Genomic DNA, 24,123 nt, shown 5'->3' on the forward strand with positions numbered 1-24,123 from the left:
TTATGGTCTTCAGAGTTGTAAACCACCCCCATTAATGTATATGATTTAACGAGGTTAGTTAATTTCATTTTTTTTTGAAAGGAGAAGAAAGGTGATTAATTTAGTTGTGTTAACACACCTCTTTCCTGGGTATTTAATATATTAGGTATATGTGAGCTATTAATTGAACACTGACATAAACACATTTTCCATTAAACTTGAATTTCACACATACATCAGTTCTTTGGGCTTTATATGTATTTTTTATTGAAGTGAAGCATATAATTGAAAGTTTTTTCTCTAGCATTCATATTTATTTAAGAAGATACACAAATTATAAATACAAAAAGTTGTTAATGTCCATTATAGCTAATTAATCGTTTTTTATTTATTTAAAAAAATACATCTACAAAAATACACACATTTCACTCTATGAATAGAAGATCCTAAGATAGATAGATAGATAGCAAAAACAGTATGATCTAAATTACAAAACAGAGACCCAGCACTGAACTTTGTACTGCTCAGTACTCAGTCAGCGTCCACCCCCAAATTCAGACCAATGGTACAGTATTTTCGTAGAGCGAAGCCACCCCTTTCCGTCCTAGTGTAGGCAAGAAATTTTGACACACTCCCTTTCTGCGCTCAGCGTGCGTGTCCTTTGCACTCGGTTATTCTGCTGACTCGTGGTTTCTATTATGCTGTGGGGTGCGAGAGCAGGCCTATGCGTAATCCAACGAACATTCACGACCAGAATCAAGCATTTGTCTTTAGTCTCACATCGAAACATGTCTTCGTTAGATGGAACTCCCTCTAAAATCCCCGCCACCCTACTTGGGACGATGGCGTTTGGGGGGCGTGCAGACGCGGAAAAGAGCACGGCTATGGTACGGGTTTATCTGGAGCGTGGCCACAATGAACTGGACACAGCCTTTATGTATACAGAAGGACGGGCGGAGACAATCATTGGCGCTATGGGACTTCCCAAGACAGGTAAATAAGTGTTAACATTGGGTGCTGTTAAGCAAACAAAATGTATCGCTTTAAATGCATGTCAAAACGACATGCATATACAATAGTCTAATTCAGCTTTTGTTAGCTACCAAACTTTTTCCTCCAGCCAAAATCAGGCAACCATTCAGCTGACTACACCAAATGTAGGTCTTACACTAAAGCCAGCGCCATTTCAAATTAACGTTATTGTCATTTGTTTAACCTTGAATAAAGACAGCTTGGTTACTGATTGTGTCAAATTGGCTGGCTACACGTTTTTAACCAGAAAACAACACTTATAAATTTTATCCATTAAACAGAGACGAGTCATAAAAGTTGCAGGGGAACAAAGGCAAATAATACATTAACAGGATATGATGTGTGAAAAACTCCAGGTTAACAACACTTAACACTCATAAAGTGTCCTGTCTCATCAGTGAAGATCGCCACAAAGGCAAACCCCTGGGATGGGAAAACCCTGAAGCCTGAGAGTGTGCGTTCCCAGCTGGACACCTCTCTGCACAGGCTCCAGACCCAGAGTGTGGACATCTTCTATCTGCACGCGCCCGACCATAACAACCCTGTTCAGGAAACCCTGCAGGCCTGCAATGAGCTGCACAAGGAGGTTCCACAATGCTTGAGAACACATCTGTTCACTCATGATCAGTGCCAACCCCTCCCCGTCCCCCATTACATGATTTTATTTAAAAAAAAAAAAAAAAAAGTGTGCACTGCTACAGTCTGCTGTCTCTTACTATTTTTTAAATGAAGCCTAAAATGCCTGAGTGTTCAGTTCTTCTTTGTTCTCAGGGCAAATACAAGGAGCTGGGCTTGTCTAACTACGCCTCATGGGAAGTGGCAGAGATCTACTGCATCTGTAAGCACAACGGATGGGTGCTTCCGACGGTTTACCAGGTGAAATGGGCGATCCTCAGTGTTCTTTTTGGGCGTCCTCAGCGCCTCATTGCAAGCTGTCCACAACACACAAAATATGGGTTATGCTGGACTCAGTCACATTTACATAGAGTTTGTGCAGATCCGCTGGTCTTCACCTGTTACGGATTGCCTTGGTGAATGGAATTTGCTATTCGCCTGCTTTCAAGATCATTGAATCTGACCAGATGCTAACCCCGTATCCTGTCTAGCAGGATGTGACCATACATTTTGGGCCAGGCAACAAATATTCAGTCACCATGCAACGATGAGTCCTGAGGATTCAACACTTGTTTATAAAATAACTGGGAATGTTTTTCCTACTGCTGCCTAATTTGTGATTTCTGAATTTACCATTTATACTAAATGTAATTGGAAAAAAGTCATTTTATTCATGATTGGGATATCCTTAGATGGCTTATGCAGCTTTAGTTGCATGTGTGTACATTAATGTGCGCATTACTGTACACAGTCTTGCCGAAAAGTACTGCTGTGGCATTTGTGTCTGGCTATTCAGTGTGTATTTTGTGTGTTTCAAATCCAGCCCCCAGTGAGATGGCACGAGCAATTCATTTTGTATTTGATTATCGCATAATATAGCATCATCATATACATTTAGGACTACCATCTCAAATGTGATTCATTAATCTCTTTTTACATTTGAGCCTTTGACAGTACCTCTTCCTCCCCATTGCCCCCTTGATACAGGGCATGTACAATGCCACTACACGGCAAGTGGAGACAGAACTGCTGCCCTGCCTGAAAAACTATGGCATTCGCTTCTATGCCTACAACCCCCTGGCAGGTAGGGTGTGCTCTATGGTTTTCTTTTTTTTTGCAAAAATGGCTGTGGATATAATTTGGGCCTGATTGACAGAGCCTGGCAGGTAGAGAATTAAAACCGTAGTAAAACTAACTCAAGGTAGTGGCTGACATGGTGGAAACGGGTGTGATTCCTCAGTTAAGCAGTAGATATCCCAGCATGTTCAGGGTCTTGTGCAAAAATGTTGGAGGTATTTGGGGATGTCAGATGCAAGGTGTAAGTCTCCTTCGCTGTTCCTCCCACACAGGGGGTCTCCTCACAGGGAAGTACCAATACCAGGACCAGAACGTCCAGCCCGAGGGGCGCTTCTTTGGGAACAGTTGGGCCGGTGCCTACCGGGACAGGTAAGTGACCTGCACCTGTCAGACCGCTGGATTCACATAACGGCTGTGAACGATGGGCAGCTGGGGGAGACATCCGTTTAGAAAGACGGGCGCGGTGGGATGCGTCAGTTTCACAGATCACAAAACACGAGTCAAGAGAAACAGTTGTGATTGATTTGATGTGGAACGACAGCTTTTAAGATGTGTTGTTATCCTTAGTGTGCCAGATTGACTTGAAGATCTGTAATTTGCTCTTCAAATCATTTTCTTCCAGGATTGGGTGCAATCCTGATTTTCAAACTAATATCATCCTTGAAAAACACTGATTTTATACAACATACCATTTAAAAAATACATATGAGAATACACACATAATAGTACATTAATTGTTTGGACAGTACTGAAAAATACTATAACTGCTTTTATATTACCTGATATATGGCATTGCTGGATGTTGGCCCAACCATAATTACAGCATGTTGTGTTGTGCTACTGTAAAAATAGCAATTGTCATTCTGTTAAAGCATATTTCTGTTACATTTTATTGAGGCTGTCAATCGGTATTGAAGGCCTTGCGGATGGTGATATTAGTGGGTGTTGTTGGATGGGGAGGTTGGCATTAATGGACATTGATGGTTCATTCTTGTTGGTGTGGTGAGCCAGGTACTGGAAGAAGAGTCACTTCCAGGGCATAGATCTGGTAAACGAGGCTCTGGAGGCAGCGTACGGTGCACAGAAGCCCACTATGACCTCTGCCGCCCTGCGCTGGCTGTACCACCACTCCAAGCTACAGGTACGTCACAAATGGGAGCATCACTGAAGCCCAGGGGCCGAATGTGGCCTACTACAGCCACCCCTCTCTCATTTAAAGGTTCTAATTTCCCTCCAGGGTTTGACATGAGAAAGCTTGGTGTGGATGCTGAAATCGTACCACAGCTTAAAACCTTTACACACATAGTGTATTGTGCCCTACAAGTGCCCACAATTGCTGGCACATAATTGCAGACGTTTTGGTTTTCCTTTTCACTGGGTTAGTGCTGAAATGCTCATTTTAATGTGTAAAATGGTGTGTAACCAAGATGCAGTTTTTCAAATTCCGTGACAGTTGCCCGTAAAAATAGCCAAGTGTGACCCATTTGCACTGTAATCAGTTGCCATGAATTGCCTCGCAGTTTGAAGTCTTATGACGTTGTGGAATCACCTCTAAGACTGGGTACATAATTTTCATCATTAGCAAAACACAGGATGAGCACACCTGTATGAGGTTACTATTGTTTCTGTGCGTGTTTCTTCTGTGCCAGAGATTGGTTTAGCAACCGTTTCCTTGCAGGGGGATCTTGGCGATGGCGTCATCATTGGCATGTCCTCCATGGAGCAGCTGGAGCAGAACCTGTCTGCCACCCAGGAGGGTCCCTTAGACCCAGTGGTGGTACAGGCCTTCAAACAGGCTTGGGACCTGGTAGCCCATGAATGCCCCAACTACTTCCGCTAAAAGAATTCTCTGCTCGGAAGACACCCCCTCTACCCTCTTCACAGTCGGCGAGGGACAACAGTGGATAAAACTAAAAAGTTTCATAATCCACCAGATAGGCTATTCACTATTCCATTGATCTTTAAGTCTTTGATTGACTTAAATAGAATTTTCTAAACTTAAGGCCTCATAAAGTAAATGTATATTACATTTGATATATTTGGTGTGACTGGGAGATAACTACATTGCAATTCTGCAACAACAATGTGCAAGTGTGGCAGATTGGTCCACGTGCAAATGAAAAACTGGAGAGAGTGGAATGGAGAAGACTGAAACTAGCGAAGAGACTGGAGACAGCCTCCACTGCCTGTGCTGAGAGCAAAAGATTTTGTTGCCCAATAAAACCAGGCTACTTTTGACAGCCTAATAAAATGTAGAGCCTCATGTAGCACTCTAACAAGCTTGCTTCTTGCATTTATTAGCTAGCTGGATGGCTGGCTTGCTACATATTCTTAGACCATATGAACATGTTTAGTTCATTTTCTTTGTTTTTTATATTGATACAATTGTTAGCAAATGGACAAAGTGATTGGGCAGGTTATAGCCCAATGTGTTAAACTAGATGGTAAAATAGAAAGTCCATGCAAACATTTAATGCTTCTATTAAAATTGGTTCATTTTCAAGTAATTAGAATATTGCTATCATCTCTCTATATCATTGCTAAAACTCATTGCTATCACCATATCATGCTTATTAATACCAGAATAAAACTATATGCTAAGGACCTTGCACGTTTAGAAACTTATATGGGCTCTCATCCACCCTGATCAAACTGGGTTTATGAAATCCCTATTAGCAACTGATAATGTCCATCACTTGCTGCATAGTATTGATTCTACAACAGATGCATACTCCTCACTACCTCAATACTATTCCTTCACTTGATATTAAAAAAACTTTTGACTGTGTAGAGTGGCACTACCTATGGCCAGTTCTGGATAACATGGGCTGTTGTCAGACCTCAACAGATATGATTAAAATAGTGTGATGCCAGGAAGGGAGTTCAGGCACTGTCCACCAGGGGGCAGTGCAGACCCTATGCACGGGTATGGCAGAGGTTGTGGCTGTGGCTGTGGCTGGTTGCTATCAGTGCAGCTGCTGCCTATTGCCTAATCATTAGGCCTAATAACAGGACTGGCTCCCAGGCCTAAAGGCCAGTTTGAGGGCTGGTTTCTAGTGGACTTTGCTGAATGTCGGTGTCTCTTTCCTTTTGTGACTTTCTACCTGTCCAGTTTCATGGTGTTTTGGTTCCCAGATAGTCATTTTCCTTGTTTTGAAAATATTTTTTGTCATTTTTAGTTTATAGCCTAATTAAAAGGCAACAGGCTAAATGTACGTTGTCTTTCTGTGTCTGTTTGTCACGTGATGCAAGGGCCATCTCCAGCAGTGCATCACTGTACTGTGTTCTCTTCCCAGCGCTCCTGTCCTTACAGGTGGTGTGCGCCCTCTGCTTGCTTCCCTCTTCCTGGAGGAACCAGGCCAGGTTGTCTCTTAAGTCCATTTCTTTTTGCAATTTTTGTGGAACCCATGGCTCAGACTTTCAGACACCAAGCCGAACATTCTCCAGTAAGTAGGTAACTTACAGCAGTGGATCCCTGTATGTGCAGAATCGCCGATCTGCCATCTCTGCTGGTCTTATTTGGCCGATCTAAACAGACGGACCCTAATGCAGATTGTTCAATCATGTCATTAAGGATACTCCCAGGTCTTTGCCTACCAAATATTTGGGGAATTGATATTTTATGAATTAGTAGCCAAAACTCTTTAAAAACTGGGCACTAGAAAGGATTGAATCTGATCTGGGGATTAGGATTATGTTACCGGTATCTCCTACCAGCGCTTCCCTGCCTTAATTTTGTGGGCTCCATGCTTCCCTTAGAGCCACCCCTTCCTGGATTTTGGAAGAAGTTTTATAGCTTTATCTCAAGGTTTATCTGGCAGAAAAAACTCCTCCGTATCAAATTATTCACTTTGTGGAGAATAGCCGTGGGGCTAAATTGCCCTTAACTTTCTGTAGTATTGGTCCTTTATGCTGTAATCTCTATCATATTGGTCTGATTATGGAATTTTTTGCTTATCAGCTTGGTAACCAATTTAACAGCCTATTGTAAGTGGAGAGAGCAGGGAGTGCATTCCTTTAAGAGCATCATAGGCGACGAGGGCCTTGGCTCATTCCTTGAATGGAAAATTTAAGGTTCCAAACCCTACATTTTATTTTTAGTCATAATTACGCAGGTTTTCATCTCATTACCTAGCATAAACTGCCGTTTCTGCCGGTCACATTGCCACTGTTCACAGCTGTGATGCCAGCTAGCCAGTGTCATCCTGTTTAACTTTCGGAAATTAATTTTTGATGTTCATACATCAGAATTAACCAATACAATTAAGTAATTTGTTCAACAAATTCCAGATTAGTCATTTTACAGCAAACCAAAGCATAATCTCCTTTTATTATGAGTAGACTGCTAATATACATAATACTTAATTCAGTTAATTACTTGGAAAAATTGGAAATTTTGTGTAAAACTACCATCAAACGCAAATGAACACCAACCAGAGGTTGAAAAGGACACAGTTTATTACAATGGCCCTGATTATGCACATCACCACAGCGAAATTCACCGCACTATGGTAGACTGCAAAACAGAACATTCACAAAGGCTTCTAGAGTACAGTTCTACCACGATTCCATTGCTGGCGATGTAAAAGTGAGGAATAGGGCAGTTACAGGCGGTGTTGCTCTATTCTGTCCATCTCTGACTTAAGGGAATTCAATTGCATCGCTATGCTTTAACAATGTGCGCTTTAAGTCACATCATCGTTGTTGGCAGAAATGCCTCCCTGTTGCAGAATTCACTGAATAGTTACCAACGACCGGTACACACCATAAATGTACACATGAATACTAACGCCATCCCTTCATATCGCTCTCAGTATGGCCTCCCTCATCCCCCACGAGTTACCCAATTTAATATTCATTTATCAGAGATTATGCTCTAATGTCTGCACTACTGGTTACAAACCATTTACAGTAAATACAGCAAACTGGGAAAATCCCTTGAGTTGAACCACTCAACAGCTTTCTGTATTCATCTTTCCAAAGTCAGCAGAATTAAGCATTTGGGGGGAAATTACAACATTTTGAACCGTCCCTGGAATATGCTGAAAAGTCACAAGTATTTGGTGAAATTCACGTTTAACAGGCAATTCCATGATGGAACACCATATCCTCCAATTGAAGATATTCATCTGGATGCACATCCACCTGTTACAGCATTCTTGTGTAAAAAAATTTTAATAAAAAAAAAAAAACCCTTGCCATTTGGGTTTTAGACCGCTGGTCCAACACACTGGCCTGTTGTAAAAACAAAGCTCTGACAATTTAGTCTAATCTCACTCATCCTCCTCTTCCTCTTCAACTTCATCACCCTGCATGGCCTCTTCATCCTCTTCCTCCTCCTGCAGTTTCTCAAAGTCTCCAGTCTCAGAGTTCCACATGCACTTTATTGTCACTTTGAATTCCACCATCTCAATATTGAAGAGTTTCTGTAAAGAGGACGTTGTATTGGTCATACAAGACTGAGTGATACTGTTCAGTGCACACAGTTATGAGTTTTACTAGTCTGCCATGTATTAAGTCTATGCGAGATCTCGGCATATATTCTTAACTGGCAATCCGGCAAGTAACAGGTTACTCAAGTGAAGGTGTGGTGAACCCTCGGGAAGTGTAGTAGCAACAGATGGCGTTCCACTCACCAAGATTCGCGCCTGCTCTGGTGTCAGTGTATCCCCATCTTTACACACCCCATGATCCTTCAGCAGTGTCACCACACCTAAGGAATGAACAGCGCAATAAGGACTCTTTCTGGAGAAGTCAGAAAGAGGTGTTGCCATGACCACATGTGCTGTTCTTAGAAACTTCAGTGTTTGTATAATGTTATTGCATAATGTTATGGCCTGTTTAACTGGTTTAAGATACGTTTTTAATCAAATAATGCACCCAAAGTGAAGACCGATGGCCAGACTTCACCTTTCTTGAGGGCTGTGGGTAGTCCCAACTGCCTCAATTGAGGCTCCATAGAGTGGGGGAACTGAGTGAGGGGTCCTTCATCCAGAGTGATGGCCATGTGTGCTTTGTTTCCTGCCCGAGCAAAATCCTTCTCCTTGAAGTTACTGAAATACCTGAGAAATATGCACAGTGGGTAAAACAAAGTAAAAAAACATCACATTGCTGACGCCACAGTTAAACAAGCTCTTATTTAACCTTAAAGAAGCAAAGAAATGTACATCCAAAAGTATCAGACCACAGTAATATACCAGCCATTAACGACAATTCACTACTCACTCTTGCACCTCATCCTTGGTTTTATTAGTGAACAGGACCCCCACTTCGCCTTTCAGGTACTTGCTGATCTACAAGATACACATACTCAGACACACTGGACATTCGAACCTGCCGGAGTTTAGCACTGGCTACGGAGTACAAAAGTATTTGTTTCGGGAACTCGGGACAAACGCTTGAAAGCAAATCCTTAGATATCACATACACACCTTGTGCAAATTGTCCTTGTACTCGTCCGTTGGTCCTTTCCCCAGAGCGATCATCATGACTTTGTTTTTACCAAAAAAGAATCTGAAAACAACAACGAGGCTGAGTGATGGAATCTGTACACAGCTCGCTAGAAAAATGGAGCAGCGTTCTAGAGATTATGCCAGCAGGTTGTAATCCTTACCAATGCGCATCAGTGAATCTGTGTTTTAAACCACTTTAAGTAAACGTTACTCACCTACTGTGTTTCCATGCCGTCCGTATGTCTTTCAGTTTGTTGTTCCTCATGTTGGCAACGGAGAAAACGAAGACGTATCTGTACGTGTCCACACATTTCCGCAACTACAGGATCAGAGACAAAACCGTTTATCCAAAAAGGTACTGGGTACCTAGTTAGCCAAATGAAAAACGAAATATAAAAATGAATAGAATTAAATTAAGTTATGGCATACCTCCTCCATTAAGTTCTGTTTCGCTTCCAATCCCTTTTTAGTCGTTTTTGTTAAGGAAACTGAAAACAAATAGGTTTTTAGTAATCAGGCCAGCTATAGCAATACTAGGCTAACGGTTTAGCTTGTAATAGCCATATACTCCGTACATGTACTGGCATAAAATAATATGCAGCCATTTCGGAAACAGCTGTAAAATGTTCGGGCTATAAGTGTCAATAGCGAAATAAATCTCACAACAAGTTTGCTATCGAAAAATGGATATTTCAGTAACACGTGCGGGTAGCCTAATCGCTCGCTATAGTAACGTTAACAGTAACAACACAAACTAACTGAATGCCAACATACAGTAAAACTCCACGATAAAGTCATAAATTATCATCAAATTATTCGAGCAAAATGCACCAATAAATATTTTAAAACATACTTTTCTTGTCCCTCTTTGATTTCGGCATGGTTGTCACGCTGGGCTGTATGACCACTGCAGGAAGGACCCCGTAATGTTTCTCTTGTCAGAAAAGGGCAACCTTAGAACTGCCTGAGCATAATTGTGCGAAAATGTATCAGTAACCTACACTGATACCATGTCTCCCTCCCTGGTAGATTCCCAGGCGTGTTGCCTAAAAGAACGGACAAATGCTTTTTAAATATAAGTTTTGAATATTTAAATAATTCTGGAAAAATTACAAACCTTAATCATCTGAAACCGCTGTAAATAACCTACATTCAGGTTAAGTGATGTTGATTTAGTGATAACAGAAAGGTCCCATTTTCTTTTGCATAAAGCACAACTGTGAAACATCACTGAAATTTGTTCAGAATCACACATTTTATACATTTTGTTTGGTTACAGTAAATGCAGTTTACTTTTGAGTTAAGTCAACACCGATATAATGTTCATAAATCAATTCATCTCTTTGTCTTTGGTGCAAAACTGGAGTTTTAACAGGGGTAGAAGAACCAGATTTATTTCAATTGATCACACCATTTTTACTACTTTGAGGCATACAGAGCTCCGATGCTTGCGTCCAAAACGGTCTGTGCAGTTGTGGTATAATTTGTTTCAGCTAGTTAGTTTCGGAGTTCTTTTTTTAAAAAATAAAGAACCCTTTCAAATGTACGAATGGCACAGTATTTCACAGTATAGTAAGAATGCAGATACTGGTCCTAATAAGAGACTTAGTGCTTACCATCCTAAAGAGGTTGTTCTGGAAACAAATTTCTGTCAAGTTCCAAAGATTTCTTCTGCATAATGCACTGAAAGTATTGAATTTATGTCACATATCCAAAATATTGCATCTCATCTTTCCTGCCACACTTCGTTCAAGCTCAGCAGATGCATGGAACATATATAACCAATGCAATATCGATTTCCCAAAATTGTCGTTTCATTACTGGTAGACGTGTAGAAGTTTAATACATTTGTGCGCTGAAATTATGCGTTAGCTTGTATAGTACATGCCTAAAATGTTTGATGTCTGACATTCTTTAAACCCAGGACTGGCAGTCAATTTTTTCTAGCTTAATTTTGCCTTAGTGTGGTAAACAATGTTTTTCCTGTAAATTGCTGTCTGTTTTCATGCTAATCACATGAAATTTTGGTTGGAGCTCGAATAATGTAGCCAACCTCCTAACGAATACAAATATCAATAGAAACACAAGTTATCACATAGGCAGACAAAAAGCATCCATTAAGCCAATACACAATATAGAAATACGTCACAAATTAAACAGCTGAATCGGTATAATATCAAGCCTACATGATCCCATACAGGACACCTACAAGTCTTATTTATTGAGACTTAAAATGCCAACACGCGTGTGCAGTGATGATGGTTGATCCCAGCCATTTAAAAATAGAGCCTCCAAAATAAAAAACGAGTGCTCTATGATTGGCTGTGGAGTTTTTCTCCTTCGCTGAATGGCCATGCACAGACTCGCCCACTAAGCCTCTCGTACTTTCCATTTAGAAAAAAAAAACAGGTGTGGAGGAATCTTAGGTCCATCGCAAGAAAAATTGAATATGAAACAAAACCAGATTAACTTTACAATAAATGACTAACGATGCTGTTGTTTAAAAGCAACCTTTACTGAATGTGAATAGTTTGGCACGCTTTTGGTCTTAATTAAAACGGTCAATTATAATGGAATTCCCCTTAATTGTAGTGGTATAGTCTAAAATAGTCTGCACTCGCGATACAGGAAGGCAGTTTTACTTTCAGGACAGTTGGGGTGGGTTGTGTATCTTATCGATTAGGTGCAACACAGTGGAATAGCATCATTTTAGACAGATTTTTAACCCTTATTTTTATTTATTATTTGCCTGTTGTGTTTAATCTTCTCTGAAGCATGCTGCGAATGAGAGCGGCGCTGTATCAGTCTTTGAGAAGGTACGTATCCTCACGCGAGCGCAAACGACCCTCATTCACCTAGACTACTTACGTTTCAGAATGGCTAATGCATCATAGTTAACGTTAGCTCGCTAATTTAGCTGCGTTCATGCTGGGAATATGGCCAACCCAGCGCCCGTTTCTGCAAGTCAAATTCATTGACTTGGCAGTACCACTTGCCAACAGTTGTAAGTCAGGTCCTGTTGGTATTACGCAACGACCATTTTAGCAACTTTGCAATTCCAGAAACACCAAGAAAAATGTCTGAATCTGGTTATTCGGTTTAGTATAGCACGTGAAAATATTGTATTGCTCGTGGGTACTACAGTAAATCTATGTGGTTACCCAGGTTCCTTTGCTAGGATACCTTTATTGTCTCATTTGTTTAAACCACTCGTTCATAAGGGCAATTCGACGGTAGCAATTATAAACTTCGTGCTCAGAAGACCAAGAAGTAGGTGACAAGCTAGTGTTTAAATAAAGCCCCCCCACTCCAAAAGAAGGAAAAATAAATAAATTAGGATAATTTACCTGATCTGCAATTTGGTGAGAAAAAAATGAACTAATGTTAGGCTAGTTGACACCTAGGTAGGCCTTACAACGTTACTTGCAGAACCTCAATTCATCCTAAACCATAGCATCGTTCTGGACTGGCTAGTTCATTTTGCTTAAACTGTCATTGCTAAGGTCAGTAGGTATAAGTAATCTATCAGATTTTGTCCTCTTGGTGTGCTTAGTCTGTTACATTTGAATTTGAAAAAATATCAAGCTGCTGCAAAGAGAGTAAATCTTTTTGCTTGTATGTTATATGTAAAAACAGTGCTGGACACGTTCAGTCTGCTACATTATTTCCAGTATTAGCTATGTTGTGTCCTGTTGAGTTTTTGATATCCTTCTGTTCCAGTCCTGATAATGTATTGACACAGAAAAAATGCTTTAACCATTATACTCTTATACTCTTGGGCCGCTCCTATACTCTTGGGGCATAGTTAAGTACAGTTAGACAATTTTTTGGCTGACAGAAGAGCTTTTGAGCCAAAAACTAACTGGTGACATTTGGAAAGCAAACAGGACTGGACTGAACTGTGCCTGCTGAGGTATCAGAGGTCAGACAGCTTGGTAGCATGCTTAACTGATTTGTGGTGCCATTAAAAATGTTTTTGAAGGAGAGGAGATAGTTTGCCCTTGTATTTTTTTCTCGCTTTGTTTAGGTAGGGGAAGGAGGGAGGGTACAATACATAGAATACTTGTATATGGGTTTAGAGTTGGCCACCCTACTGACTGTGCAACAGTGGTCTCCCCTTTGGTGCCAGAAATACCAATCTAAAACCCGGCTGAAAAGGACAATTGTTGGTTGTTGTATGTTTTGGACTGGATCGTGGGTCTTGTATTTTAGGATTTTCAGCAGTTTAACTAGCTATAAATACATACACTCACACACATGCAACATCTGTATTTGTACATATCAGTGACAATAATTAAACATATATCATATTCCTTATGGAGAGTTTTTGAGGCTACAGAAAGGCTGTAGTGCAGATCAGAGTCTTTGGACCAGGCAGTGAGTCAGTTGAAAGTGCACGACAGACCACTGTATGTTGAAGGTCAGCCAGTTACTGTGTGTGGAAGCGCTTACTCCGCGAACAGTTGATAATGCGAGATCTGAGGAGCGACCAGATTACTGATTGTGAGTGTATGTGCGTGTGTGTGTGTGTGTGCGCGTGCGTGCATGCATACATGTGTGTGTGTGTGCGCATGCATGTGTGCGCGCCTGTGTGTGTGATCATGTGTGTGTTTGTTTGTTTGTGTGTGTAGTTTCAGGACGTTTCCCTGTGCAGCTGTTGAAGTGAAGAATGAACCCATCCTGGGGTTTAAGGAGGGGAGCAAAGAGAGGGCGGAGCTACTAAAGGTGAACAAGCATACACTCTCATACACATGCATGCACGGAGTTGTCCATAGCGGTAGGGGTCCTACTCACTGCAGAGAAGATTATATTGAGCCCAGCTGAATCAATAGGCTTCAGTAGCAAACAACTCCATCATGCTGGTGGGAAGACAGTTGTACGTCAACCAGTATTGATGGCCTATTTATTTTTCCTTTGTTCTAATTTGCATTGAGTTCAGACCAACATGCATCTTCTCTGAAGTGTGTGCTGCCACCTGCTACCTTTCTCACTCTGCAGTCCACCAGCTGAGTTGTGCTATCATTGCATCAGTGGAGTAGACATTGTGCCCTTGTTGGCATGGACAGAGTGCAGGTGCCTGATCGATTGCAGGAGTTGCTCTTGTGAAAAAAAAACATGGGACAACCCTGTTGGCTGAAACCTTCCTCTCTTAGTGGTGCTACAGCCAATCATGTGCTTCTCAGTCTGACCACACTTCTGTTCTGTGCCTATGGGCAGCAGCACTACACGGAAGTCTGTGTGTTTTAGCAGGGCATACTGTCAGGCAGCCCAGAAAAGATTTTTTTTTTTTTAAAAACAACAAAAAAAACTTTTCTGTCCCTGCCTCGTATACCACTAGGGTCTGATATATACCCGAGGAAAGTGACAGCTGTGGTGTGGTGTATGAAATCCTAGAATCATTTAGTATTTCTGTGGTGTATCAAACCTGAAATCATTAAATATTGTATTGCTATTCTATTAATACTCCCACGATGGTGTTTGGTTGGCAGGCCCTGCAGGAGCTGAAGGGTAAGACTGAGGAAATTCCCTGTGTGGTGGGAGACGAGCATGTCTGGACCAAAGACATCAGATACCAGCTGTCGGTGAGCAATGCCAATCAGCTGCCAAGCCTGTCAGATACTGCAGCAAAATGACCCCACTGTGTGCTCTGTGCAGGCCTTAGGATCAGGGACATAACATTCGCTCCTAGACTGAGGAGTATGCTTCTGAGCACTGATGGGGTACTCAATTTTGGAGAACAGTGTTCTTGAAATGTCTGAAGTGACTGCCTGTGTGGTCAGTAATGGTGCAGAACCTGTTGTTTCTGGTTTCGTTATTTTAATAGAAGATTACATATTTTTGACACTTTGAGGCATAATAAAGCTTTTTGGCCTATCTTGGGTGATATTACCTTCTTTGCAACATATTGCATGTTTATGTTGTACTAAATGCATTTTTTATTTTGATAGTATGCTATGTCCTGTTTTATACATGGTTCTGTATTAATGTATTAATGTATTAATGTGTTAAATAGCCGCTGCAGCCTGCAGTGGATGTTGGATAAAATCTTTTCTTTTTTTTTTTGCGGATGGCAGGTACTCGGTCACAGCGTGGTCATTTTGGTTTTGTTTTTCTTGCTATTGTTGTTCCAAAAAAAGTCTCATCTTTTAATACATTTTTGCTTTTGTTTTAGCCCTTCAATCACTCTCACAAAGTGGCCAAGTTTTGCTATGCTGACAAGGTAAGCTAAATGTCTTCTGTCAATTACTGAAAAGGCGAGGAGTCTATCATAGTTATCATGAATCTGCAAGGTTTCTGCAAATGCAGCTACTGTATAATATCCTGTATGAGATTCTGTTTATGCATCTGCTATTCTGCATTCACACAGTAACCATTCCTTAACGGTATATTACGTTTGAATAGGGAACTGAAGATTTTTGCAGTGAATAGGGACTGTATGAACACTTTTAAAGTACTGAATATGAAACCTTTTCTCTATGTAAAACTGTCCTATTTATACTCTGTTGGTGGAGTCCCCGCAGCCCTCCTCACCCTTACCCCTGTTGGTTCTGTTTCTCCAGGACCTCCTGAATCGGGCCATATTGGCCTCAGTAGCTGCCCGCAGGGAGTGGGACCTGAAGCCCGTCCAGGACCGAGCCCAGGTTCTCTTCAAGGCTGCTGACATGATCAGTGGGCCCAGGAGGGCTGAGGTGCTGGCTAAGACTATGATTGGGCAGGTACTGTGCCACACCCTCTTCTGCCACCATCTTGCAATCTCTACATTACAACTTCTGCATTCTTTGAAAGTGCTTTGACTGTGATGGGCTAGGGTTGTTGCAATGCCCCACTGGACAGCCAGTTATCCCAGATTAGGTGCTTTCTCTGTAGCTTGCTGCTTTCTTCACAAAATTGGGCAGTTCTTGTCTGTACTGTGTAAATGTAGCTGATAATGGGTTACTTACTGTTTGAGCATTGGGGAGGTCGGGCTATAGGATATGCATAGGATATGTTGGCAGCGCAGAAGAGGAGTGATCTGGGAGATGTTGGAGTGTAGATGTACTGTGGGTGATGTTGGAGTGTAGATGTACTGTGAGAGATATTGGAGTGTAGATGTACTGTGGGAGATGTTGGATTGTAGATGTACTGTGGGAGATGTTGGATTGTAGATGTACTGTAGGAGATGTTGGATTGTAGATGTGGTGTTGTGTTGTGTTGTGTTGTGTTGTGTGGGGCATGTTGGGAGTATATAACACTTGCACTGGCTCTGCCCTGCAGGGTAAGACGGTTGTGCAGGCGGAGATCGACGCTGCTGCAGAGCTGATCGATTTCTTCCGCTTCAACGCCAAGTACGCCGTGGAGCTGGAGCAGCAGCAGCCTCTGGACAGCGACGGCAGCACCAACACCATGCTGTACCGAGGTCTGGAGGTGAGTGCCCTCAGCTCTGCCTGTCACATGACACTTCACTGTATGATTACACCTTCAGTCACTAACGGCATTAAATGAATATGAGCTTCTTATTTTTAATAACTTCAATTTTAATAAAGCTGACACATTGTTTTTTCTTTTGTATGTTTTCAAAAAACTGTCCTCCTCCTTCCCAAGTAGCAGTTTCATATATTTCTGTATTATTTTGAAGGAATTTTGTCTTTAAAGTAGGAATATGGAATTTAGTGTGGAAAAACCTATTAATAATATTGATTTAGCCAATTCACTATACATTTGTATTGTAATCCGAGTGATCATAAAATATATTATTGATTTCACACTATCTATGGTTTTTTTAGGTCTTGTTACGGCACAATGAAGGCAGTTGCACACTGTGCTCAGCTCTTTTGTTTTTTGCTTTTGAGAGGGCTTGCGTGTGGTTTCATTTTGTCTTCTACGCGGAAAGCGCTGGCTCCGCTCACGTTTGATTGGCTGATCCGCTCTCCTCCAGGGCTTCGTAGCCGCTGTCGCCCCCTTTAACTTCACGGCCATCGGAGGGAACCTGGCGGGGACCCCGGCCCTCATGGTGAGTCTCGTTCAGGTCTTTCACAGAACGCAACGACTGAAATGCATACAGCGGAGGATCACTGCGCAATGATAAGTCGGCTGGTGAAGTTTATTTCAGGTGTTCAGGTGTTGTGTTTCTTGTGGCTCGCCGCTGTGTGAGAAGGCTTGTGGGTCTGCTGGGCGATGCTCTGGGGGAGGGAGAGCACTGCTTTGAACGCTAACAGAAGAGTTCAGTCGGTTCAGCTGGGACAATGATTGCGGTAGCTGAAACAGGATGGTAAATCCGTGGCAGAAAGGAAAGCCCAGGTTGAGCAGCCATGCATGGTGCAGCTGTCCAGGTCGTGGGTCAATTAGCCCCGGGACTAAATGGCTCTGTGTGGTTGCCAGGGTAACGTGGTCCTGTGGAAGCCCAGCGACACGGCCATGTCTGCCAGCTACGCCGTCTACAAGATTCTGAGGGAGTCCGGCCTCCCGCCAAACATCATCCAGTTTGTGCCGGCCGACGGGCCCGTGTTCGGGGACACCATCACCGCTTCTGAGCACCTGGCAGGCATCAACTTCACTGGCAGCGTCCCGTATGTCCCTGTCTATGACTCTTTATACCGACCTATGTCATGATACCCCTGTGTACTGGTCATTACCCCTCTGTACCTGCATATGTCACGATACCCCTAAGTATTAGTCATTACCCCTCTATAATTGCATATGTCGCGATACCAAAAAGTACTTGTCATTAGCCCTCTGTGTCTGCCTATGTTACAGGATCCCTCTGTACCCATGTACCTCTCTCTGCCTGCCTATATTGCAGTTCTACCTGTTTATACCCATCTGTACTCGTATTATGTATGGATATGTCTGCAGGTATTTGTGTATCCCTCTGTACCATTCTCCCAGTCTGTACCAGTCTGAATGACTTAAATCTGTGGTTTATACCCTGTGTGGCCAGGGACCAGGTCAAAGTTCAACATGTTTGAACACCATTTGACCAATAACAATAGTCAATACAAATATGAATTGTATTTCGTATAGCCAAAGTATAACTGTGTACAATGTCAGCCAGGCAAAATACCCTTTATTACAGGCACCATAGTGAGTAAGGTACCACATGCCTCTTTATTGCACAAATTCAGGTCTTACATTTTGTTGTTCTGGAGGCAATAAAAGCCTATTCCTTTTCCCAGAACCTTCAAGCGGCTGTGGAAGCAGGTAGCCCAGAACCTGGATCACTACAGGAACTTCCCGCGAGTGGGAGGAGGTGGGTTCTGTCAGGAGCGTACGCAGAGAGATAATGGCCTCATTCCCCTCTAGCCTTATCTTCACTTTTTAAAGATTTAGATAATCTATCTTTCCTAGTCTTTAGAAGCTTAGATAATGTTTCTTATGACCCCCTGTCCCCATTAGAAGGTGTACACAGTGAAACCATGGAAAGTGGAGGACTGTGTTTGGGGCTATCAGAAATATTGGCTCCCTTTTGACTGTTGCACACATGGCCACACAGCAAAATATTCTGTGTTAATTCAACTTAAGCATTTAAAATATTTTTATATTTAATTTCAAGGGGGTAAAATGTATGCAGGTCCTCCCTAGTGAAAGAGGTTTCATTCTCTTTCAAGGGCTTTTTCATGGTAAAATAACTAACCTGGATAAATAATTAAAATGTGCTCTGTCATAGTTGTTTTAACACCGAATGTTTGACTATGTAAAGCCAGGCTGTATTATGGTAAGGCTCTTGTTTTGCGTGGCTGATGCTGTAAGACTCTCCCAGTTGGTGCGATGTGAAGTGTTTGTGCATTTCTCGCGGTGCAGAGTGCGGGGGGAAGAACTTTCACTTCGTGCACAAGTCGGCGGACGTGCGGAGCGTGGTGACGGGGACCATCCGCTCGGCGTTCGAGTACGGGGGGCAGAAGTGCTCGGCCTGCTCCAGGATGTACGTGCCGGACTCTCTGTGGCCCCAGATCAAGCAGGAGATCCTGGCTTTGCACAAAGAGCTCAAAGTGGGAGACGTGAGTGAGACGACAATGCATGCGCTCGCTTTCGCTGGGCCTGACCCCGTTTCTCTCCACCCCTGCGGTACCCGTTAGTGTAATAGCTTGCAAAGCAGACACCCCTCCCTTGGGAGCCCCTGGTTTTTGTTGTGTCCAAGGCCTTGATCAGTTCAGGTTGTTTTAAAGACGGGTATGTTTTTCCCTTATTCTTTCCCCTCACTACTCAGGCAGCGTTTTTTATTCAATTAAACTGAATTTTAAAGGAGCCATTTGCTACATAGCACATTACAAAAAAAACGAAAGAATTCCGTGTTTTGAGAACTGATCTGACATAATGGCCTTAAGAGTGTAAGTTATCCTTCAGCAGACTTTAAAAGTGATTTCATTAAGAACAAATACGCTCCAGTTAAAATTCAGGAGCTGTACTTATGGTTGGAACAAAAGGCAGCATACACAGGAGGAGCCCAAGGCCCAGTCTGGGCTTGTCTTGGAAAATGGCCACTTTCTGTTTAGGGCTGTTAGGCTTCTTTATGACATGCAGCATAGAGAAATCTCTGCACTCAGGAGTGCAAAACATCTCTGGGGGGAGGCAATGCAGGCTTTTTTTATAGTATGTCTGCATATGTAAAGAGTACCCCAAAGTTAGGATAGTAGAAAAACAAGGAGTGCTATGGACAGTTCAAGGGCGCTTGTTGGCACAGGTGGATAAACAATAGATGTTTTGCTTACCAGGGCAAAACAGAACATACACCTTAGTTCATCTACAGGACAGTGCTTTTTCTCTTTTATTTTCTCTTTTCATTAAGTTGTATAGTGAACAAAGCATGTGAGGCAGCAGTGTAGTATAATGGGTAAGGAGCTGGTCTTGTAACCTAAAGGTTACAGGTTCGATTCCCAGGACACTGCCATTGTACCCTTGAGCAAGGTACTTAACCTGTATATATACAGCTGTATACATGGGTGCAATGTAAATGCTATGTAAAAAGTTGTGTAAGTCACTCTGGATAAGAGTGTCTGCTAACTTCCTGTAATGTAATATGAAACTTTCAGTGGATGCACTGGCCTAAGGCAGCTTCTGTACTAGTGCTATGTGTTTTTGCACGTTAGTTTCATACAGCTCATTTTGCAAATCACTCACATTGTTAGCAATGACAGGAAACGAAGTACCTTGTTATGCTCTGGGTGATTTACCTTATGGCTTGAAGCAAATCAGAATTTCCCAAATAGACACTTTCAGAAGAATTCTGAAACATTTATGTCCTCGCTGTTCCTCATACTGCACACACTATTCATCAGTGAATAAGATTAAGGGAAAAGGCATTTTTTAACACACGTGGATGACACTTCTTTAAAATCACTGAAGAGCCATTCAATTTCCCTGCTTTGTTGTTCTCCAGCCCCTCTCAACCGACTTCACCATAGCAGTTAAACATCAACTGTCAAGAGGACACGGTTATATGCTAGTTAATATAGTTAACAAGATACTATGTGATGCAAAAAGTTAATTTTGTGACCTGTCTGTCTGTCCGCCCGCCCCCTTCCATCCCTCCCTCCAGCCTGTGGATGACTTCAGCACCTTCTTCTCTGCAGTCATTGATGACAAGGTATGTACCCCCATGCAAATCCAGTGCTAATGTGTACAACACTTTTGTGTAATCCGTCTTGGTCCATGGATTTTTAATAAGAGGTATTCCCTCCTCTGCCTCCTCCAGTCCTTTGCCCGTATTTCAAAATGGCTGGACCACGCCAAGTCTTCCCCTAACCTGACTGTCATTGCTGGGGGAAACTGTGACAGCAGCAAGGGTTACTTTGTGGAGCCAACCATCATCGAGACGAAGGACCCACGGGACGCTATCATGAACGAGGTACGGGAGGGGGGATCCATGCCGGTGCTTTGCTGTTACGCTTGAGATTTTCCGAGGCTGCCGGCAGGTGCATTGTGGGATATGGCTGTTGAAAGGAGTGGGATGAGTGACCGGCGTGAGAGAGGAGGCAGAATCCCGGACCACCGCGGCGGTGAGCTCGTGGCGAGAGGCGGCAGGCTTAACCGGGCGATTGCACCCGGCCGCTGGGCTCGCTGGCGCTCGGGGCTCTGCCTGACCTGTTTATTTAGCGGAAGCCTCCGCGACCCGCGGATTTCACGCTTGGGTGCGCAGGCAGGCCGCTGCTGCATAACGGCCATCTTCCCAGCCCGTGTGTGTCCAGCTCCTACTTAGAGTCTGCCCTCCCCTTTTACAGGAAGGGGACAGTGAAATGTCTGCAGCAGTGTGCACTGAAATGAGTTTGGAAGTTTTATTTAAGTTTGCTTGATCCAGCTTCTGCATATGAAAATCCATGTCCTTGTTTTATATGTTTGTTTGCAACAGTGGTATATAAGACGACTGATATCAGCGTCTGCAGTTTGATATCAGTTGTACTGTCCTCTGCAGGAAATTTTTGGCCCCGTCCTGACCGTTTACGTGTACCCTGAGAATGAGTACAAAGACGTGCTGAAGCTGATCGACAGCACTTCCCCCTACGCTCTGACGGGAGCCGTCTTCGCCCTTGATAAGTAGGTCATCCACTCATATATTTGCAAAGATATATTTAACACTGTTGAGCAAGTAGTAAAATAGTGCTGTCTCTGTTGTTAAACCTGACTAACTTATACTTATTGTAAAGAATGACTCTCACAGTGCCAGCTGTTGCAGTCGTATAAAAGCCTCTGTTCGGTAAGAGAGCGTTACTCTGACTCATTACTCTGGCCCTGTGCCAAAGAATAACCCACTCCCGCCATTCCTTTCAGGAATGTGGTGGATGAAGCTGCCAAGGCCCTGCGGAATGCTGCCGGGAACTACTACGTGAATGACAAATCCACTGGGTCCGTTGTTGCCCAGCAACCATTCGGGGGTGCGAGAGCGTCAGGTAAGCATGGCAAAACCATTCGTTCTGCACGAAATCTAGATATGTAAGGCTATACAAGCAGTGTGTCATCTAGGAGTCCAGCACACAGCCTAAGGTTCAAAGAGAAGTCGAGGTTCAGACCACTGCATTGTCAGCTGCCCTGTTTACAGCAGACATATTTTCACTTTGTGCACCAGATCATAGTATAACCCTGTCTCAAACTCTCGCTCGTACACAGGCACTAATGACAAGCCCGGTGGTCCAAACTACGTCCTAAGGTGGACCTCTCCGCAGGTTGTCAAGGCGACCCATGTTCCGCTGACAGAATGGAAGTACCCCTACATGGGTTGAGAGGGAACTTGATTTTCCCCTTTCTCCCCACACCCCCACCCTACCTTGCCTAACCCCAGAACAGCAGTGAACCCCCATCCTCTTCCGCCTTATCTTTTCTACCTATCACTGGAGACACAGAAAAATGTATCTACTTGTTACAGGAGCCCACCTTCCTCTGGAACAGAGCTTACACTGACCTGTAGCTGAGCCAGCTAAAGAGGGAGGGGGGTCCACAGTCCCCCAGCACTGCGTGGTACAAATATGGGATGATGCAGTATTTATGAAAAGGGATCGCTAATCCAACCTCCTCTCATTGTGTCTGAGAGGGGAGAAGGAACAGACTCTGCCTGGCTTGCCTGGCCACTGCACTCACCTCAGTGTGAACCGGCACTGAGGTGAGCGGTCTAGCGTGGTTCTACAGACGTAGGACTCCACTCCAGGTAATGCTGAAGAAGAGCGCCGCTGCTGGCTTGGCTTAGAAACAGGAAGGAATGTCAACGGGCCGTGCCGTAAACTACCGCTCCGTGCGCCTGGAAAAATGCTGAAAAACCTGCAGACTTAAGTCATTTAGCGTCTCACCCTTTGTCCTCAGAAGGTACTCCTGGCTTTTATATTAAAGTTTTAACTGTGCCCCTGGCACAACAATTTTTAAGGTAAATTGAAGATGTTACTTAGCCAAGGAAATGAGGTTATTTTTGGGAAAAAAAGAAAACTAAAACATGCGCCTGTATATTAATATCTTAATTGGAAGAAACACATTTGGAAAAGTTGTATTGTAGCATTGGACTGCAAAATGTTGTACTATCTTTGCTTTTAGAAATATTGGCCTTGAGCAGAAAGTTAATGGTTTACCTCGCTAACCTCACTGCCAAACAGCAGTTTGTTCAGTTAACATTTTGTCTGGGAGATGTTGGTTCATTTTAGGAGGTAGCAGAATAAAACATAAATTCTGTGATTGGTCCTTTGTTGCTTAAAATATTCAAGACTTTTCAGAAGCGTCTGTGTTCAGTGTATACGTATTTGTTTTTCAAAGCAAAATTAACAAATGGCTTTTCTGAGACATATCCTCATCAGTGCCCTGTGCCTCTCCAACCCTAAATTTTTAATTGGTGGAGTCAGGCATCCTGACCTCTGACCCTTTGCCCCTGGGCTGTGACTGTTGTGGGCGGTTACCTTTTCCACTTTGGCAGACAGCTTACACATTTACCATGATGATTGCAGCTATGATTACTTTATTAAGCGAATAAGGAAAGTGGATTATGCAGGCAATGTTACTCAAATGAAAGTTGCAAATTATTTTTATATTTGTCCTTTAAACTGCTGAACTTGCTCCCTGAACGGCAATTTATTTTCTTAGTTTTAAAATTTTAAATTATGGTTAATTAACTTATTCATCATAAAGTCATTTATTAATAAATAAACTATACAGCAATGCAATATAGTAACTGAACATGTGCCTGAATGAATGATTCTGAGATGGGTGATATTTGGAATATGAAACATTCTTCTTCATTTGTTTTAGTAAAATGACAAAATGGCTTGGTCAAATAGTTGTTTTGCTGTGTTATGTGTCTTTTCTTTGTTTTTATTATTATTGACTGTCCTTTCTGAATGCTGTTGACAAATTGGAACATCATAAACGTGTGCGTCTTCCTCAGAAAATAAATGCTGTTAATTCATCACCCTGACCATGGCTCAGCAGTTTTATTACCGGTTTGCTTATAACGAGCCTGTAAACACAATTAAACGTCTTTCATCAGTTGAGCAGTTATTTCCAGCACATGTGCATAAGAGTG

General features: G+C 42.7%; 3 protein-coding genes across 3 annotated transcripts; 2 read left to right on the forward strand and 1 right to left on the reverse strand.

Moving 5' to 3' along the window:
* Positions 1–605: 605 nt before the first annotated feature.
* On the forward strand, positions 606–5,307 carry akr7a3 (aldo-keto reductase family 7, member A3 (aflatoxin aldehyde reductase)). The gene is made up of 7 exons (XM_035388860.1): positions 606–972; positions 1,410–1,597; positions 1,783–1,887; positions 2,614–2,710; positions 2,976–3,072; positions 3,715–3,844; positions 4,382–5,307. The coding sequence occupies exons 1-7, from the start codon at positions 678–680 to the stop codon at positions 4,541–4,543; spliced, it is 1,074 nt and encodes a 357-aa protein (XP_035244751.1). The 5' UTR covers positions 606–677; the 3' UTR covers positions 4,544–5,307.
* Positions 5,308–7,141: 1,834 nt separating this feature from the next.
* On the reverse strand, positions 7,142–10,144 carry mrto4 (MRT4 homolog, ribosome maturation factor). Its single transcript, XM_035388862.1, has 8 exons — positions 10,009–10,144; positions 9,585–9,643; positions 9,371–9,474; positions 9,135–9,216; positions 8,929–8,996; positions 8,614–8,765; positions 8,340–8,416; positions 7,142–8,129 (listed from the first exon to the last, which is right to left on the reverse strand). The coding sequence occupies exons 1-8, from the start codon at positions 10,034–10,036 to the stop codon at positions 7,977–7,979; spliced, it is 723 nt and encodes a 240-aa protein (XP_035244753.1). The 5' UTR covers positions 10,037–10,144; the 3' UTR covers positions 7,142–7,976.
* Positions 10,145–11,754: 1,610 nt separating this feature from the next.
* Positions 11,755–24,015, forward strand: aldh4a1 (aldehyde dehydrogenase 4 family, member A1). Its single transcript, XM_035388872.1, has 15 exons — positions 11,755–11,971; positions 13,787–13,880; positions 14,645–14,737; positions 15,328–15,375; positions 15,716–15,871; positions 16,410–16,559; positions 17,071–17,145; positions 17,514–17,701; positions 18,308–18,381; positions 18,933–19,129; positions 20,668–20,715; positions 20,824–20,976; positions 21,541–21,662; positions 21,897–22,015; positions 22,233–24,015. Exons 1-15 carry the CDS (start codon positions 11,931–11,933, stop codon positions 22,343–22,345), a joined length of 1,671 nt encoding a protein of 556 aa, XP_035244763.1. The 5' UTR covers positions 11,755–11,930; the 3' UTR covers positions 22,346–24,015.
* The last annotated feature ends 108 nt before the right edge of the window (positions 24,016–24,123 follow it).

Source organism: Anguilla anguilla, chromosome 13 (genome assembly GCF_013347855.1).
Source record: "Anguilla anguilla isolate fAngAng1 chromosome 13, fAngAng1.pri, whole genome shotgun sequence".
Classification (NCBI taxonomy): Eukaryota; Metazoa; Chordata; class Actinopteri; order Anguilliformes; family Anguillidae; genus Anguilla; species Anguilla anguilla.

Bases quoted from the DNA above. Each gene is read 5' to 3' on its own strand.
- akr7a3 (XM_035388860.1), top strand. From the start codon at position 678: ATGCTGTGGGGTGCGAGAGCAGGCCTATGCGTAATCCAACGAACATTC. The intron at 1,888-2,613 runs GTGAAATGGGCG...CCCTTGATACAG, and splicing joins TGCTTCCGACGGTTTACCAG to GGCATGTACAATGCCACTAC. The intron at 3,073-3,714 runs GTAAGTGACCTG...GTGGTGAGCCAG, and splicing joins GCCGGTGCCTACCGGGACAG to GTACTGGAAGAAGAGTCACT.
- mrto4 (XM_035388862.1), bottom strand. From the start codon at position 10,036: ATGCCGAAATCAAAGAGGGACAAGAAAA. The intron at 8,997-9,134 runs GTGTGTATGTGA...TGTATCTTGTAG, and splicing joins ACAAGGACAATTTGCACAAG to ATCAGCAAGTACCTGAAAGG. The intron at 8,130-8,339 runs GTGAGTGGAACG...TCCTCTTTACAG, and splicing joins CAGAGCAGGCGCGAATCTTG to AAACTCTTCAATATTGAGAT.
- aldh4a1 (XM_035388872.1), top strand. From the start codon at position 11,931: ATGCTGCGAATGAGAGCGGCGCTGTATCAGTCTTTGAGAAG. The intron at 15,376-15,715 runs GTAAGCTAAATG...CTGTTTCTCCAG, and splicing joins AGTTTTGCTATGCTGACAAG to GACCTCCTGAATCGGGCCAT. The intron at 22,016-22,232 runs GTAAGCATGGCA...GCTCGTACACAG, and splicing joins CGGGGGTGCGAGAGCGTCAG to GCACTAATGACAAGCCCGGT.